Source organism: Rhynchophorus ferrugineus, unplaced genomic scaffold (assembly GCF_030347505.1).
Source record: "Rhynchophorus ferrugineus isolate W39M unplaced genomic scaffold, kcgeb_rfMv2 rfM7, whole genome shotgun sequence".
NCBI classification, from domain to species: Eukaryota; Metazoa; Arthropoda; class Insecta; order Coleoptera; family Curculionidae; genus Rhynchophorus; species Rhynchophorus ferrugineus.
Window position 1 is genome coordinate 3,839,084 of NW_027472586.1, and position 18,556 is coordinate 3,857,639.

General features: G+C 30.1%; 1 protein-coding gene and 1 long non-coding RNA gene across 8 annotated transcripts in view; one reads left to right on the plus strand and one right to left on the minus strand.

Moving 5' to 3' along the window:
• Positions 1-18,556, minus strand: part of LOC143199538 (ras-related protein Rab-37) — a 66,094-nt gene that overhangs the window by 8,362 nt on the left and 39,176 nt on the right. For 4 of the 7 annotated variants that reach the window (XM_076409429.1, XM_076409427.1, XM_076409426.1 and 1 more), the window contains exon 4: positions 2,851-2,959. In XM_076409429.1, coding sequence (XP_076265544.1) covers positions 2,851-2,959 — 109 coding nt within the window. Of the gene's footprint in view, positions 1-2,850; positions 2,960-4,671; positions 4,783-10,000; positions 10,284-18,556 lie in introns of all 7 variants that reach the window. The other 3 variants (XM_076409430.1, XM_076409431.1, XM_076409432.1) reach the window with 1 other exon arrangement.
• LOC143199548 (uncharacterized) overlaps positions 1-18,556 on the plus strand; it is a 36,895-nt gene that overhangs the window by 6,274 nt on the left and 12,065 nt on the right. The gene's annotated exons all lie outside the window — the stretch shown is intronic.

Below are 18,556 nucleotides of genomic sequence, written 5' to 3' on the forward strand. Positions count from 1 at the left end.
GATTTTTGCATTAAATGTTCGGAAGGATGAAAATTAGTGTTATTTTCATTTTTGCAGATTAATAATGAAAATGAGTATGCTAACATTCTTTTTTAAAGTAAGGTTATGATGTATTTCGTTTATGTTATTACTAGTCCTAACCTAACATTTATTATTGGGGAAACTTGTGAATTGTCGGTTTTTTTGTTGTTTTATTTGGATTGATATTATTTTCACTTTTGCATATTAGATGTGTGTTAAATAATTGATTTTTGGATGAAATGTTCTGAAGGATGAAAATTAGTGTTATTTTCATTTTTGCAGATTAATAATGAAAATGAGTATGCTAACATTCTTTTTTAAAGTAAGGTTATGATGTATTTCGTTTATGTTATTACTAGTCCTAACCTAACATTTATTATTGGGGAAACTTGTGAATTGTCGGTTTTTTTGTTGTTTTATTTGGATGGATATTATTTTCACTTTTGCATATTAGATGTGTGTTAAATAATTGATTTTTGGATGAAATGTTCTGAAGGATGAAAATTAGTGTTATTTTCATTTTTGCAGATTAATAATGAAAATGAGTATGCTAACATTCTTTTTTAAAGTAAGGTTATGATGTATTTCGTTTATGTTATTACTAGTCCTAACCTAACATTTATTATTGGGGAAACTTGTGAATTGTCGGTTTTTTTGTTGTTTTATTTGGATGGATATTATTTTCACTTTTGCATATTAGATGTGTGTTAAATAATTGATTTTTGGATGAAATGTTCTGAAGGATGAAAATTAGTGTTATTTTCATTTTTGCAGATTAATAATGAAAATGAGTATGCTAACATTCTTTTTTGAAGTAAGGTTATGATGTATTTCGTTTATGTTATTACTAGTCCTAACCTAACATTTATTATTGGGGAAACTTGTGAATTGTCAGTTTTTTTGTTGTTTTATTTGGATGGATATTTTTTTCACTTTTGCATATTAGATGTGTGTTAAATAATTGATTTTTGCATTAAATGTTCTGAAGGATGAAAATTAGTGTTATTTTCATTTTTGCAGATTAATAATGAAAATGAGTATGCTAACATTCTTTTTTAAAGTAAGGTTATGATGTATTTCGTTTATGTTATTACTAGTCCTAACCTAACATTTATTATTGGGGAAACTTGTGAATTGTCGGTTTTTTTGTTGTTTTATTTGGATGGATATTATTTTCACTTTTGCATATTAGATGTGTGTTAAATAATTGATTTTTGCATTAAATGTTCGGAAGGATGAAAATTAGTGTTATTTTCATTTTTGCAGATTAATAATGAAAATGAGTATGCTAACATTCTTTTTTAAAGTAAGGTTATGATGTATTTCGTTTATGTTATTACTAGTCCTAACCTAACATTTATTATTGGGGAAACTTGTGAATTGTCGGTTTTTTTGTTGTTTTATTTGGATGGATATTATTTTCACTTTTGCATATTAGATGTGTGTTAAATAATTGATTTTTGGATGAAATGTTCTGAAGGATGAAAATTAGTGTTATTTTCATTTTTGCAGATTAATAATGAAAATGAGTATGCTAACATTCTTTTTTAAAGTAAGGTTATGATGTATTTCGTTTATGTTATTACTAGTCCTAACCTAACATTTATTATTGGGGAAACTTGTGAATTGTCGGTTTTTTTGTTGTTTTATTTGGATGGATATTATTTTCACTTTTGCATATTAGATGTGTGTTAAATAATTGATTTTTGGATGAAATGTTCTGAAGGATGAAAATTAGTGTTATTTTCATTTTTGCAGATTAATAATGAAAATGAGTATGCTAACATTCTTTTTTAAAGTAAGGTTATGATGTATTTCGTTTATGTTATTACTAGTCCTAACCTAACATTTATTATTGGGGAAACTTGTGAATTGTCGGTTTTTTTGTTGTTTTATTTGGATGGATATTATTTTCACTTTTGCATATTAGATGTGTGTTAAATAATTGATTTTTGGATGAAATGTTCTGAAGGATGAAAATTAGTGTTATTTTCATTTTTGCAGATTAATAATGAAAATGAGTATGTTAACATTCTTTTTTAAAGTAAGGTTATGATGTATTTCGTTTAGGTTATTACTAGTCCTAACCTAACATTTATTATTGGGGAAACTTATGAATTGTTAGTTTTTTTGTTGTTTTATTTGGATGGATATTATTTTCACTTTTGCATATTAGATGTGTGTTAAATAATTGATTTTTGGATGAAATGTTCTGAAGGATGAAAATTAGTGTTATTTTCATTTTTGCAGATTAATAATGAAAATGAGTATGTTAACATTCTTTTTTGAAGTAAGGTTATGATGTATTTCGTTTAGGTTATTACTAGTCCTAACCTAACATTTATTATTGGGGAAACTTATGAATTGTTAGTTTTTTTGTTGTTTTATTGGATGGATATTATTTTCAGTTTTGCATATTTGATGTGTGTTAAATAATTGATTTTTGCATGAAATGTTCCGAAGGATGAACATACATACTTGCATACTTCAATGTGTTTTATTATCACCTTTGCATCTTAGATGTGTGTTAAATAGATTTTTGCATTTTCAAATTACGATATGTTCCGAAGGATGAAAATCTAGATAGGTCTAAATTTTACAACACGCGTTTAATTGTCTCCTAAAAATGGTGGGATCATTTTGCGCATCAATCAATTAAATTTACGCGTAATAACAACCGAAAGAAACGTTCGTTAAAAACCGAGGTGATTCATTTCGACATTATTTCCTGGTATACGCTTATCTGATTAGACATTAATCCATTACCTGATATTAAACGAAGGGCATCGAGGTCGGCTAAATGGAAAATTAAATAATGCCATTGCTTACCGTGGGCATCCCTGTAATAGGCATGGGTGACGCTTCGGAACCTCTCCTGACCCGCCGTGTCCCAGATTTGCAGTTTTACTTTGGTCTCGTCGACCTCGACGACTTTGGTCTACAACATATTTAATGCACAGTTAAATAGACCTAGTGTTTCAGTTGGAAGATATGGTCAAAAGCATTTTCAATATTATCACATTCTTTATTATCTCCTTTTATCTATAACTGAAATTATCTTTACGTATCATCGATGACTATCAAGAAGAGTATCAAAATTCTAATTCATCAAAATGTATTTTGTCAACATCATTTGAAAAAATTAATTATTGCTTTACACTAACCTCTTCTCAACAAAAGAACTTAAATTTGGTTTATCATAGAGTTAGAGATTATTTACACAACTGATGATGAGGAATTTCAGTGGCTTGAGCATTGTTGGAGAATGAAGGTTGAAACAAGATGTGAAATACTTGATGATATTTCCATTTTATTGATAAACATGGAAAACAATAAATAAAATTCGAAAATGTTCACTTACAAGTTATATCTCTTTCATAGTTTTATTTAGTGAAACTCTAGTATTAAAATTATTGAGCAATAAAATCTTGATTAGTCTTATTTCTTAGCGTAGCGACTATAAAAGAGATAACAAAGATGTATTACTTATTAAAATGCTTTTGGGCTATTTGATCAATTTGAATGATTGATATGTAACTTTTGATAGTACTGTTTCAAAGCCTACGTTACACTGCGCTTAACAACAACAAAAGCCGCCTTGGTTTGCGCAGTGGTCAGTGCGACAGTACGTTGTATAGTCGCGAATCTTGTTGGGACATTGTTGTAAATGTATGTTTGTGATTGTTTATAATCGTGTTTGTCTAAAAGATAAAAGTATAAAATTTGACAAGGAAAATGTAACCAGGCTGGGTAAGCCCGGATGTCTTCTCGGATGATCTCTAAGTTCAAAAAAATCTCGTTGATAAAAAGGAAACCCTGAAGTATAACAACCAAATACGGTATGTACAACTCTTTGTGTTCTTCTGGGGAGATCACGTCCCTCCAAGACAAATGTAAACTGTATAAAGTACTAATCTACTGCAGGATATTCCTATTAATCGCAGGAACATTATTTGAATCTTATCAAACTTAAAAAACAGTAATCTCAGATTATCATTGAAGATCTAGAATTGGCGAATTAAAGTTTGAATTGTCTCAACCTCCACAGAGTTTGCACAATTTAGCTACCCAGGATTGATGCTTTTCCTACCGCTGAAAAAATTTGTTCTGGGTTTGAGACGAATCTTATATTTTTACAAACTTGGCTGTTTTATTGGAAGTATTATGAACCCTAGTTCGTACAAAGGGGAAGGTTCGTCAAAAAGTGAACCGATTTTCATCATAGCAAAGAGATAATATCCACCGAGGTGTTTGGTAGACTTTCTGGAAAAAATATAACAATGGGTCCCTAACTGGCAGAGATTGTTCGAATATTATTATTATTTATTGTGAAATACCACTCGCACTACGCTAGGCCACTGGTATTTTGTGGTATAAGCTAAAATAAATCTATATATACAAGATCTGTATATTAGAGACCAAATTATAACGTATTGGACACAGCGGGATTACTGGGTACGATTATCTTTTTCTGTGAACCGATCGATAGAACCGAATTCTCTATTTTGTGATTTATGCCGAATATTTTCAGTTAGAAACCGTTCGGTATCCAACAGCCGGATATTTCGAAGTTTGGTAAACCGGAAACTCGTCATGTGTAACACAAGCAGCGCGAACTCTCGCGAGCTTAACGCATGGTAATTGCCTCACCCTGAAGTCCACACCGACCGTCGATATGAAGTTACCGGCCAGGAAAAGCCCGTCCCTGAACCTCATCAGCATACAGGTCTTGCCCACTCCGGAATCACCTAGTAGCATCACCTGGATCAAAATTGGTTAGTTCATTATAATAGTTTTCCGGTTAAGTAGGTATTCCAGTCCAGAAATTTGAAAAAAATCGATTTTTTCTCTCTCTTAAGACATTTCAAGATTACGATATGTTCCGAAGGATAGAAATCCACCATATTTACCAGACATTGCCGTTTTAATTAATACAACATGTTCCGAAGAACGAAAATTCGCCGTATTCGCCAGACTTTGCACGTTAAAATTAAGTAAGAAACGTGTTTAATTGTTCCCTAAAAATAGAGGATCATTTTAAACGCGTCTTTCTAGTTTGTGTCACTAAAACCATTTAAAATTCGAAAATTCCTCTTAAAAATTCTTATTTTTTCAAATTTTCAGATTATAATATCCCCTTAATTTGGTTTTCGGTGGAAATATCACTATCATCACCTAACGTCGAATCTCTGAAGCAACTAAACTAAAACATATATAATAGGTTTATAGCAGTTTTTTTACACACCATGTCAAATTTATTATATATTAGTATTAATATATTTTGTATGTGTTTCAAATTATTTAATAGAATATGGGTTACTTACCACTGAAACAAGTTAACTGGATACTAATCCGGGACTCTAGCGTGTTCCAATTCCAGTAATTGTTTTAGATATCAGTTTTGAACCAATAGTTTCACGAAGTCCTGTTATAGAGTCCTTGGAGATGAAGTTTGGTGGTTTGATTTAACGAATCTTTATGATCCTTGTAATTTTCGTTCTCAATATGTCATCATTTGAACTCAAATGACAGCAAAATATTTCATATTTTCACGATTATATATATATATATATATATATATATATATATATATATATATATATATATATATATATATATATATATATATATATATATATATATATATATATATATATGGAAAAAGTGCCAACATTTTTAATCTCCAATATAAAGATAAAACTCTTGAAATACATGTATTTTGGAATAAAATGAACTAAAAGTAAGATATATAACAAATAAGATATATGACAAACGGAAATCCATTAATTTTTTGACAATACATATTTACTTAAAAGCTAAAGGTTGTGTAAAATTATGTTATACTGCTATTCGATTAAACGTAAAATTCCTTATAATTCCTGTAATTTTCATGAACTTGTCATCATTTGAACATAAATAGAAAAAAAATTGAAAATGAAAAAAAAAAAAAATCGCAAATTTTCACGACTATATATATGGAAAAAGTGCCAAAAAGATTACATCTTGGATAAAGATAAAAACTTTCAAAATACACGTAATTTGGAGTGAAAAAATCGAAAATCTCTGCTAGATTGCTTTAGAATTTATAATTTTTAAGATATGTGACATAAACCGAAATCCATTAACTGAAAAACTAAAAGCTGTATAAATTTTGGTACATTACCATTCGATTCGGCGTAAAATTCTCCATAATTCATGTAATTTTTATTAACCTAAGATTATTGGAATTCAAATGATATCAAGAATTCTACTTACGACTTCGTGATGGACATCGGCATCAGCAGTACTGGACATTTGATATTATTAATAAACTAATAACTCATTTTATGCCATCTGTTTTCTATTTATTATACTGTTAATAGACGGAAAACTTCTTTTCAGGTAATTAAATTTTAATATTGATAACTACTCAGAGCTCCAGTAAACTTTTAAAGTAAATTAAAATTTCATGCCAACTTCTGTAGGCCTTCAGAGTCGCTGCGGTCATTTGAAAGTAATATTAATTTTGCAAACTACGTAAACTGTAAAATTTTAAAGTGCTCCAGTTACCAGTCTAATTCTTTTTTGTAGTATGCTAATTTTTTAATTTGTATGTTTCTTTGATGAAAATTTTCTTGGACTAACCCATGACTTTTTGCACTTGGTATTGTCATAGTAGATCCATTTTTCATCGCAGGTCACTGTAAGCCTTAGAAAACTATTCTTTTTTTACATGTCAAGCAATGAAAGTGCATTGTTGAAACTGCTAGAAATAGTATTTTCAGTAAATTCGTGTATTAGACATTTTTCTTTCTTTTGGATCTTTTGTTATTGACATCAATATCACTATTGCATTGTTAAAATCAAACCAGACAATTGAGATATGGTGGAGCATCACCCAGCAAGTGTCAAAATAATACCTAACGCAGAATTCCATGTTTATAGCGTTTTTATAACTATAGTACACTGAATAACTCAATAATAAGAAATGGAAAACTGTTATTTTATGTACAGAACTGTCAAAAACATCAAATTTAACAGTTAGGATAGGATGTTTGGCCGTTATTTACCTTAATACTTCGCGTTTTCACCAGCAGATGTCACTGATATATTAAATAAAGTAATTGGTCGAACTATATAGTTTTATTCGGCGCTCTTGGATTTTTTCCATCGAATTTTGTTGATGTACCAGTACAAGAGATGTGTCCTCTTGATTTCTTTCTTTCGAAAATAACTTTTTACTACTTCATTTTCAGTTTAGCGCTTCACACAATAATAGAACCAAAACTGAAAACTAGAAAATAAATATGATGATAATGATTTAAAACAATCATTTTTGATCTAATCCATCTCTTGGGTGATCTAATTTTTTTCATGTTACTTCTATTCATTTAATTTTATCAAAATATGTTTCTAAGCATTTTATCAATTATTAATGAACATTCCGTCCGCTATATTGATTTGGTTCTATGTCACCCAAAGTGACCATACGACCGATGGAGAGGCAGCCGTTGGGATTCTGTCGAAATCACTAATGGCTCATTATTATTTATTGGAGTTGGATCGCCAGAACTAGGAGAGGTAGAAACGGAATTCAATCCCTTTTAATAATTGCATCAAATCTGATATTTATGGGAATAGCCGTAGAAATGTGGTTGTTACGTTGGTCTTATGCGAGGTTTGCCGAAATTGAATATTTTCAGGTATTTGTATGTATTATAACCAGGTTTTCGTATATTGATAAAAATATTTATTATCATTCTCTACGACTTCTTCATATTTTATTTGCAACATGGCAATACCGACAGAACGATGATCCAATTATTGATTTTTTCCGACAATATACCGTTCAATTTCTTCAACTGACGTTGATAACCATCAGTACTAGAAGTTTCATTCGGTTTCACTAGCTGATAATATACTACACCTTCCTGATTTTACCATTTGTGCAGCAGGATTTTATAGCCATGAATATTCAACTTCGGCGTCGATGTAGATGACTCTTCTGGCCTAACGCATGATTTTTTGTGAAACCGATGTCCCCACAACCACCAATTGATAGACTTAGGCTTCAGATTTATTTAAATAAAACAACAAAAGTAATCAATATCGAAAATGCAATATCGAGCTTCTGTATACACTGAATAACTCAATAATATTAAATGAAAAACTGTTATTTAAGGCAGATAAATGTCAAAACTATGGAATTTAACAGATAGGTTAGGATGTTTAGGCCAGATGTTGATGTCATCAATCAAAAGAAAAACCACTATCATTAGTGTAATAGAGAAGAAGCTTTGTTTTTATAAAGCTATGAAATGTTTTATAACTCACCATGAAAATGATTACTAACCGCCAGTGAAGCCAAAATTGATACTAGAAAATGTGATGCTGTGTATGGTGGGATTGGAGTAATTTCCTGCTGATTAAATGACTAATTCTCAACCATGTATAGTTATCAACCACGATATCTTCCTAACTATACATGATATTTCTACCATGTATAGTTAGGAAGATTATGTCAGCCATTTGAAAGGAAACAGTCTGAATTGAGAAAGAGTCTCGTCAAGAAATGAGAGAGTTTAATCATTTTTGATGTACCCTTCGTACAATCTAGGCACAGCACCCTCTGACTATCACTAATTCCGATCTTTATTAAGGTTTTAAAAGAAATTGAACTGCTTTAACGAAAAAAACATATGGTGACAGGTTAATTCGATTTTTAACCAGAAACCAGAGGAAACTTTTCATGGATATCACTATGGTTTTGCCAGAAAAACAATGGAATATCGTGGATGAGAATTTGAGAGTGTTTATTTTAAATAAAATAATTTCCAGGTTATAAGAAAACAAGTTGAATTTTGATACAATACGCCACAAAATTTTTCCATGGTTTCTTCGCTTAATCACCCTGTCCACTAACATTATATTTGAATTCATACTAACATTCAACGTAAAATATTCATCCTGATCGTAACGTCGTGTCTAATCGCAAGCTATTTAATATCGAGCAATATTTCTGTTATAATTAAATTACTCAATCAATTCATAATTTAATAGGTTTTGAAAATCGATGTTAGGCAAAGTTCGAAATGAAATTTCGTTCTGTTTGATATTCGATAGAGCAGCGGCCAAGTTAGACGGTGGTGAAGGTGACATTTTCAGGTGAACTTTGTTCTTATGTATTAGGTTTTGATGCAGTATTAGTTACGACAAGAAGGAGGTCTTGCTGACTAAAACCATGGTGTTATATATATGAGATGTGGTCAGGATTATATTAAAACACTTCTTAAAAACGTAATTTGTCATTCGTATTTTAAATATTTGACGCTGAAGTCCTTTGTATTTATTTATTTATTTGTATATTATAGACCCATCAGTCTCCTGGACTATTTAGGGTGTGTTTACAGATATACAATAACATATACGACATATTGCAAAAAACAATATAAATACATGGTCGGAATATAAAGTCTATAGTTAAATGTGTTAAAATCAGACAATATTTTCTTTCTCATTTTATTCTAGTTAAAAAGAGACACAATGTTGTTTGACTATATACATATATATATATATATATATATACATATATATATATATATATATATATATATATATATATATATATATATATATATATATATATATATATATATATATATATAGATGAGGAATGATCATTCTACTGTAGATTACGAATAACTATTTAGTATACTATTTATCTTTGACGTGTGACTAATATTTTAAATTTAGATGCTTCAGAGATTGTTTATACAGGGTCTTTTAAACAAATTGTTCTTGAATAACATGCAAATGAATTTGAAATCGAATGTACGACGTTTGAAAATTATTAATCAAATTTGGTAAAGGGTCCCAGACTAAGAAATACACTGATCTATTAAAATAGCTGAAGCCGTATAAGAAATTTAATTTAAAAGACCCTTTTTATTCGACATAACAAAATATGGAAATATATTACATTAAAAAACCGTTTAATTACCTTGACGTAAATATCAAAAATAGAATTTTTCACCGACTCCCTGCGTTTGATTGTATACGGATCCAGTATTTCCTCATCGTCCAAGGTTAGTGGCGTGTGAGTGTCCTCGGCGTCTTCATCGTCGGGATCATCGTGTCGGTTATGTCTTCTCAACGAACGCACTCTCACTATACTTTTGTTTTGGGGTAAGTCTTTATCGTCCATGGTAAATTGATAATGAACAAAGTACTATTTAATTGTTTTTACGTTATTTTATGGCGTTTATATTCATATATTTTAAGTGCTATAATGAAGAAGTATATTTTAAAGTATTTTTAAGCTATTTTTATCTAGTATTAACCAAAGAACAAACGCCATGGGGATGACAACCTAGCGAAACTCAAAATTCAGTACCCCTATCTCCGATTTTCCATAACAGTCGTTATTTTTACTTCGCTACATTTTAAATAAAATTACACTAAATAGGAAAGAACCTCTCTCAAACAATCCAGAGTGTGTAACCTCCAGGCGTTCCCATGTAACACGAACACTTTAGGTTTTTTTTCAGATATTGCCGAACGAACTTTCCCCCCCTTTTCCCCACTCTATTACACCGAAAGGATTTAACTTTGTTCAGCCTCCCTCACGTAGACTTTTATATTTATCGACGCCATAGAAAGATTCCCGTCAATATAAAGATGTTTGCGACTTTTACATCGAGAATTGTCAACAATCCCGTCATTTCTCCTATGAAATCACGCGAGACTGGGTCTTTGTAAAGAAATATTTCGTAATAATTCGAGTTTTAATAAACGTTCGTTCTTTATTTACCGAAAAGACCCTCTTTATTTGTCCGATAAAGTCAATTTTAATATAAATTATTTAATAAAGTTATTTAATTAGTTATCCAACAACAATTTACAAAATTACGTTATTCTGGATTGGATGTATGAGTTTAATTATATTTGTGGTGACCCCGACGTGATCTTTCGGAAAATTGGGTTTGGACTCGTGAATGAAGGGTATTTCGGTCATTCAGTGCTCAACCCTCGTTTGGTTAAGACGTGCCACCATCGACTGCCCAAGCCTCGTCAACAGGTAACTCCGCTGCCATCCGTTTTATTATTTGTATTTTCACATCTTTTTTTATATTGCCAATAAATAACGGTCACATCATGTAAACACCACTGTTTCATTTCGATTTACCTCCATTCACCGAGCCACATCATTTACCCTAAATATTTAAAGCAGTACAATGTAGAGCCAAAGTATTTAGAGTGAAACACAGGACGCCTATTCCACAATATCAAAAGCTAAAACAGGTGTGACATACCAGGAATGGAAAAAATAACCATGGCTATATTTGTTGATGATACTGTGATACTTGCTGTCAGAGACAACAGCGAAGAACCAGTCAGGATATTAAACTGGCGAGTAACAAATATCTTAGAATGAATCTCAATGTAAAACTCAATGTCCACAAAACTTAGATACTCTACAATCATGGAATTATGGGTATACTAGAAAAATAGTATAAGATCATCAATCAAAATGCAAAATGTTAAAGAAACAACCAAAACGATTTTATCTCCAACTCTTGAGAGAAAATTCGATATTTCCCTACAATAAAGTGGAAAATATCGCCTGTCTCACTAAATTAGGATATTTATAGGTTTGTTTATGACATACATAAAGTGTTACGAATTTATTATTGCATTGTGCAATTATTTCGTACTACGAACGTTCAACATCTGAGTATTCCCAACATTTTGGGGTCGTTAATTTTCATTAAACTCTTGATTTACTATGTTTAAAAACTACGTAGTGCTTCTTACGATTTTCAGAGTTGCTAGGATTTATGTTGGGTTTTATTTACGTTTTAAACTTAATTTATAGTTCCTTTAGAAATGAAGACAATTGTAAATAATATAAACATGTATGATTACATAGTTCTTCCTGCAGATCAACTGTAATAACAATAATAACAATAATAACAAACATATTTTTTCTTTTCATACTTCGATACATTGACACAATAATGAAAAAAATAAAATCATTCGAGCAAGATAATCAAGAACGGAATAAAAAAAGAGGAGAATATTAAACAGTCTTTCAATGACAATCTGATGCTCTTATTGTGGAACTTAGTAAGTGTACGTTGATTACCACTACATAGCATGTCGTATAAAGATCCAAAGCTGCAACCTTGCTTTACAAAATTCATTTGGTGCATTCTGCACTCAACGTTTACGAACATCTTACCTTCAGATAAAGCCAATTTTCTTCTTAGTGGGTACATAAATAGATAGAAATTCTACTACTAATCTTCAGAATATGCAAAATGTAAGCATCAGTGATCATTTCATTTGACTACGACAATATTTTTTGAAGATGAAGTTTCATTACATTTCATTTTTCAATTATTTTTCATCACTAATCACTACTCGTTTACATGTTTTTGAATTTGAAATGGAAATGATGGTCTGCTGCCAATCCAGCAGTTTCTAATTAATAACTACTTCGAATTCGCTCAATTGTAACTGATATTGTCAAACAGGGTGACGAATACACTGACCTACACGCAATATATTTGGGTGGTGTTCTTGACCCATTGTTATATCTATTGTATACAGCTAACCTACCGACCTCAAGAAACACTGCTGTTGCAACATAGGCTATACAGCGGTTTTATCATCACATGAGTATCCAATATTAACCACAAGAAACCTCCAACTTTATCTTAACAAAGTTGAATTGTGGTTGAAAACGTGGCATATCAAAGACGTGGCAAGAACTTGTCCTTCAGTAAAAATGAATAATTTTGAACTCCCACAAGCAGACAATGTTAAATATCTAGGAATGCATTTTGATCGACGTTTTACATGGAAAATACATACATAGTAACAAAACAGCTTGGGATTGAACTAAACCAAATATACTGGCTGATAGGGCGCAAATCTAAATTATCATTAGATAATAAGGTTTTGCTGTATATACTTAAGCCCATTTGGAACTATGGTATTGAACTGTGGGGTACTACTAGCAAATCTAACATAGATATCCTCCAGGGGTTCCAGAATAATGTGTTGTGAGTCATCGTCGATGTCCCATATTACGTGTCCAACAAACTCATTCAGTGCGATATCTCCTTAGAGAGTGTGATTTGAAGTGTTAGTGCGGAGTAGTCTGAAAGACTATTAGTGCATCGTAATGCACTCGACAAACAGTTAAATGTACGCGACGACAGTGCGACAGGTGCGTAGACTACCATACGAACAGATTAATAGACACATAGAGTGAGATTTAAAAATCTCTAGAATAAGTTAGAATAGTATCTAGAATAGGATTTAGATTATTAAGTTGTACAGCAGATCACTTACTGAAGTGATCTTCTACATGTCAGGATTGTTATATTATATAACGGAAATCATATAATGAAAAGAGATTAATAAAAAAAATTCAACTGAAATTTAACTTGATGAATCATTACTAATAATTTTAGTGATTACCTTTACTGAATGTTATTTAAGATACTATTTATAGCTTGGAAATACATTTCCGCTAATATAAATATAATCAATTTTTGGTTAGTCGGTTTGTAATTCTCAGAGAAATTCTACGGCCTGAGCTTTATTAAAGGTCGAATTTAAATGACTCGGTGAGGAAATTGAACTTACTGTCCTTAGGGTAAGAGAAGCTTATAGGGCTTAGAAGAAAACTTCAATGCATTCAGGATAGATATTAAATTTGATGTACGGCCATAGGATGAGGATCTAAAAGCTCCTAAAATCAGTGATAATGATTTATTTTGTTTGGGTAACATTTTTCGTAACAAAAATATCTATATATATATATATAGTACGTTGATGCCAAACCAAAGACTTATCTAGTGTTTTGCTGTTTTATTCAATAATATTATGTTCATATAAAGCTCTAATAATTAATATAAATAATAACAAATTTATTTGATAAAACAGCATTTAAATTGAAAAAATTTTATGAGATATTATAAACTGTTGAAACTTAATATATATTTATATATTTTCAAGTAACATACGACATCAAATATTCATGTAAAGCTGTTTCCGCTTCTAAAAGATAAAATGCTCTCCTCTAACTTCAGAAAAGTTTAGCAAACGCTTTAAACTGAATTTGAAAAAACGTTTAATCTCTAGTTGCTGAGATAAACTGTTTAAAATATATATTAGCTTCCCTAATGTTTGGTTAATTCTTTCCGATATTGAATTTAAAAAACAATATATGTGTATAATCAACAATATTGTAGTTCAATTATTTTGTCTGTCCGATTATGTTGAGGAACTTATTGCACCTCTACGGGTACAATAACCATCTTGGAATGCTCAGTTGTAACACTCATAGATAAAAACAATATAGCACTATAAATGGTGTAAATAAAACAAACAAGCGAATATTAAAATATAAATTTCATAATAATGATACAAAAGTAAAAGGGTATCATAACGGAACTATGTTAAGGACCTAAAATATATACTGGACCGAAATAAAATGTATATTAAATACTTCGTGTGCAATAATCCAAATAGGTTGAATTTATTCTATATATATATATATATTATACAAGGTAAAAGGCTATTATAGTAAGACAAATTATGAATAAAAATACCAAATTATAACAGTTACATGGTAACGTAACCATCTTAGTAAGTTAACGTTAAATTCGGAATAAAAAGTATATAAACACATTGTAATAAAAAAATATTGTGAAGAAAAAAAACGAATATAGCGATAAACAGTGTATTCAAAGTAAATATTTCATAAGTAAGATGCTAAATACAGACAAAAAAGTATCATAGTAAGACAAATTATGCATAAAAATACCAAACGATAATAGTTACTATGACAACGTAGGTATGGTGTTAGAACAACTAAAGGGTATCATAGTAAGACAAATTATGAAAAAGCTATTACTGTGACTGTAATAGCATAACTACTAAAAGTTAACTTGAATTTTGCCTACAAGTTGTTACTTTATCAGTTGATTTATGCGCTACTAACTCATTTAAATATAATATAATCATATTTTGTATACGAAATAATATTCATGATGTATTATAACATAATAAAAGTTACTACTACTGTTGGCTGTTTTTTAAATCAATTTTCATAAAACCTACTATCACATCTCTATGGAAACTAAAATATATTTCGTATTTTCGCAGTTAATGTTTTCGCGAAAACCTTTTAAAGTTCGGCTCTAACGTTTTCGAATCTCCGAAACAGAAATCGGCTTTGCTTGAATATTTTATGCTGCATATAACTCGAACTCTACGTAAGTCTATATCAACTTTTACATTACCAAACCAAATATTAACTCGCTTCGAATTTTCCTAAACTCATACATAGACCGGACCTTGTTCATTGAATTATAAATGATGCGTTTGAATAAAGTCTACGCTCTTTGATTTTTATATTAGGTATAATCAAAAAAGTATTAGACGGAAACTTTGTGATGTGTTTCATTAGAAATTCCTTTAGCTGAGACAAACCGTCAATAAGGAAAAGTATTTTAGCGTGACGTTCGGAAGAGGAAGTAGAAATTAAAGGCCGATGACTCCTAGTTTTTTTATTAGGATAAGGCGCATTTAACATTGCTTCTTCGTCAGGTTGTTTTTCAAAGATTCAACACCCATCATTCGGCAACTACCTTATTCGCATGATTTAGATATGTTAGACATTTTGCTCTTTTTTAAATAAAAAAGAACTGTTTGGAAAACATCATTTTAACGGTTTCAAAAGGCTATGGCAGAAAATGGAAGAAAATACTGTTTATAGCGATGGAGGTATTGTGAAAATATTGGTCATCGTTCCATAGAGCAACAATTCTAAGTATCTTGGAGTGAATATTGATGCAAAACTTCGCTAATCACTGGAAGAAACATGTAAAAAATAAAAGGAAAGAACTTGACTTAATAACAATTATTTGTACAATTGTACAAAAAATAAATTGCTATTATACAAGTTAGTCTTGGCTTGATGAAGTTAGACTCAAAAGTATTAAACTATTTAATCTTGTGTAGTGTAATGTAGTGAATATAGAAAAATAGCAGTGCTAATACATAAACATTGATACACCAGAGACTAAGATGGGGCCGATGGGCTCTCCTATATTTACCTAGATTTAAGTTATTGTTCCAAAAAATTGTAGGTTGCTAGGCAACGACTAGCAACAATGTAATAAATAAATAATAAATAATATCTGTTAAATTGATACACTGAAGACGTATGAGACAGAAATATACTTCAATGCTTAACTAACAGACATGACAAAAATATTAGCTAACTTCTAGCTTAATTTTTTAAAAATATTTCCGAGAAAAATAAATAATAAAAAATTCCCAAAACTTTTTTCTACAAAATACTCTTTTATGCCAACGAAAAAGAATACTTACATGTACTTCTAAGAGAAATTGAAGAAGGCTAATTGAAATTTAATAAGGCTGTTTCTAAAAAAACTCAGGATTCTATAAAGATAAAAAGCAAACCTTAAAAGTCTTTTATATATAATTAACTTTAAAACTTAGTGTTTTTTTTCTGGAGAATGTTAAAAAACATTTAACTACACCCTAATATTTTATTCTACCCTAAAATTATTAGATTTTGATCAAATTACTTCAGTATTCATTAATTAGTTTTATAATTGTAAGTTGTTTTAAGAAAAATTTACTTGCCCTTGATTTTAAGAATAACTCAAATGAAATAATTGACATCATCATTGAGGTTTTCAATGTATCATTATTACTAATATTATATACTATTGTGGTTTTCTATTATAAATGGTGTAAATGAAGCAAACAAGCGAATATCAAAATACGAATATAATAATGGTGATACAAAAGTAAAGGGGTATCATAATACAATAAATTATGAATCAAAACCAAATATGATAAACGGTTAGCATGGTAATGGAGCTATACTAAAAACCTAAAATTCGAATTGAAAGGATTGGATTATAAAAATCCCTCTTCTGCAAAAATCCAAATAAGTTGAATCTTTATATATAAATATATTGTAAAAAATGAATATGGCCATGCAAACGGAGCAAAAGAAGCAAACAAGTAAATACTAATATTATATACTATTGTGACCTTCTTATTTAAGTATAGTGAATTAATTTTGGAGTATTTAGTCCTATTCGACCGAGAGGGTGATCTAAGAATGATTTAGAAAGAAGAAAAATTGATATAAGATTATTTTCAGAAACTTTGATGCAAAAAACCTTAAAAATTACATTCATATGTTCATATATCCCTTAATACGGCATCCCAATGAACGGGACTTAATTTCAGAGGATATATGCAATTATTGAATATGTAAACTTTTAATCCCGAACCTTCACCATCAACCGGTTCGTTGTCCATTTGTTCGCCATTAACTAAAACTGAACGTGTTAGTAGTGGTCTTACTTAACAGTTTAGTGGAGTTCAGGCAAAATAATCGTAGTTCAAGGTCACTAAAGAGTAAATTATTGTAATTAGAGAGCCCCCAACACTCTAGTGCGTGGATTCTTGACATTGAGGGTGTGCAGTTGAGGCATGTATTGACCTCAAGTTGCTATGAACTATCATAGCCTACTGAAATTCGGGCAGAAGTTAGATTTTCTCAGCCATGGGCTATTGCAACTTGGGAAACCATTACATACAGGTTAATAACATAAAAGTTCGGAAAAAAACAGTGCAATTCTCTGAATCACCAACAAAGGCAAACTGCCTACAATCTATAATATTTTTATATAAACCCTAATAACATTGTGTGATAATTTTTTTGTTCTATAACATTAAATGAAACTGACTCTTTTTGTCAAATTGTAGATGCTAACATAACATTTTATAACACGTACCATTTTAAAGTTAATAAAATAAAATAAATTACTTAATAAATAAATTAAAGTACTATAAATAAATAAAGGCAGTATGAGAATTCTAGATCATATTTATTTATTAATATTATTAATTTTATTAAAAAAATCGCAATTTATATTTACAAATAGATGTTGAATAAAAATAGCTCAGGTTTAAGCGGCCAATAGAAAAAATGGGCCATATATTTTGAAAGTGATGAAATACTAATTTCTCTTGTGGACAGTAAAATCCTCTTTCATTATAAACCAGAAGTAATCTACTAACATTTTACTATACCATCTTCCTTGATAACGCTCACCATTACGAAATTAAGAATTAGGAATACAAGAAATGTATTTTTAAAGATATTCTGTACCCGATTGTTTTATATTTTTCTAGTAAGTTATTCACTAAAAAATCTTATTACTTTCTTACTTTCTTTAGAGATGACCAAGCCACTAACGCATTGTTTTTTCTATTCTTTCTGGCATTATTTTAATTGAACATCACTTAAGAGGTCATAATAAGAGGTTTATATTTAACGTTTGATTTACCACAAACAAAGTCAGTTCTTTTTGGCCAATTTCTAACTTCATAGTAGTTTTTGGTGTCTCTACTGTCCCACAAACAGAGAAAACAACATTTCGCGAGAGATTTTGTATTTGATTAGGTCTAAAATTAGTTTCATGTTTTCATA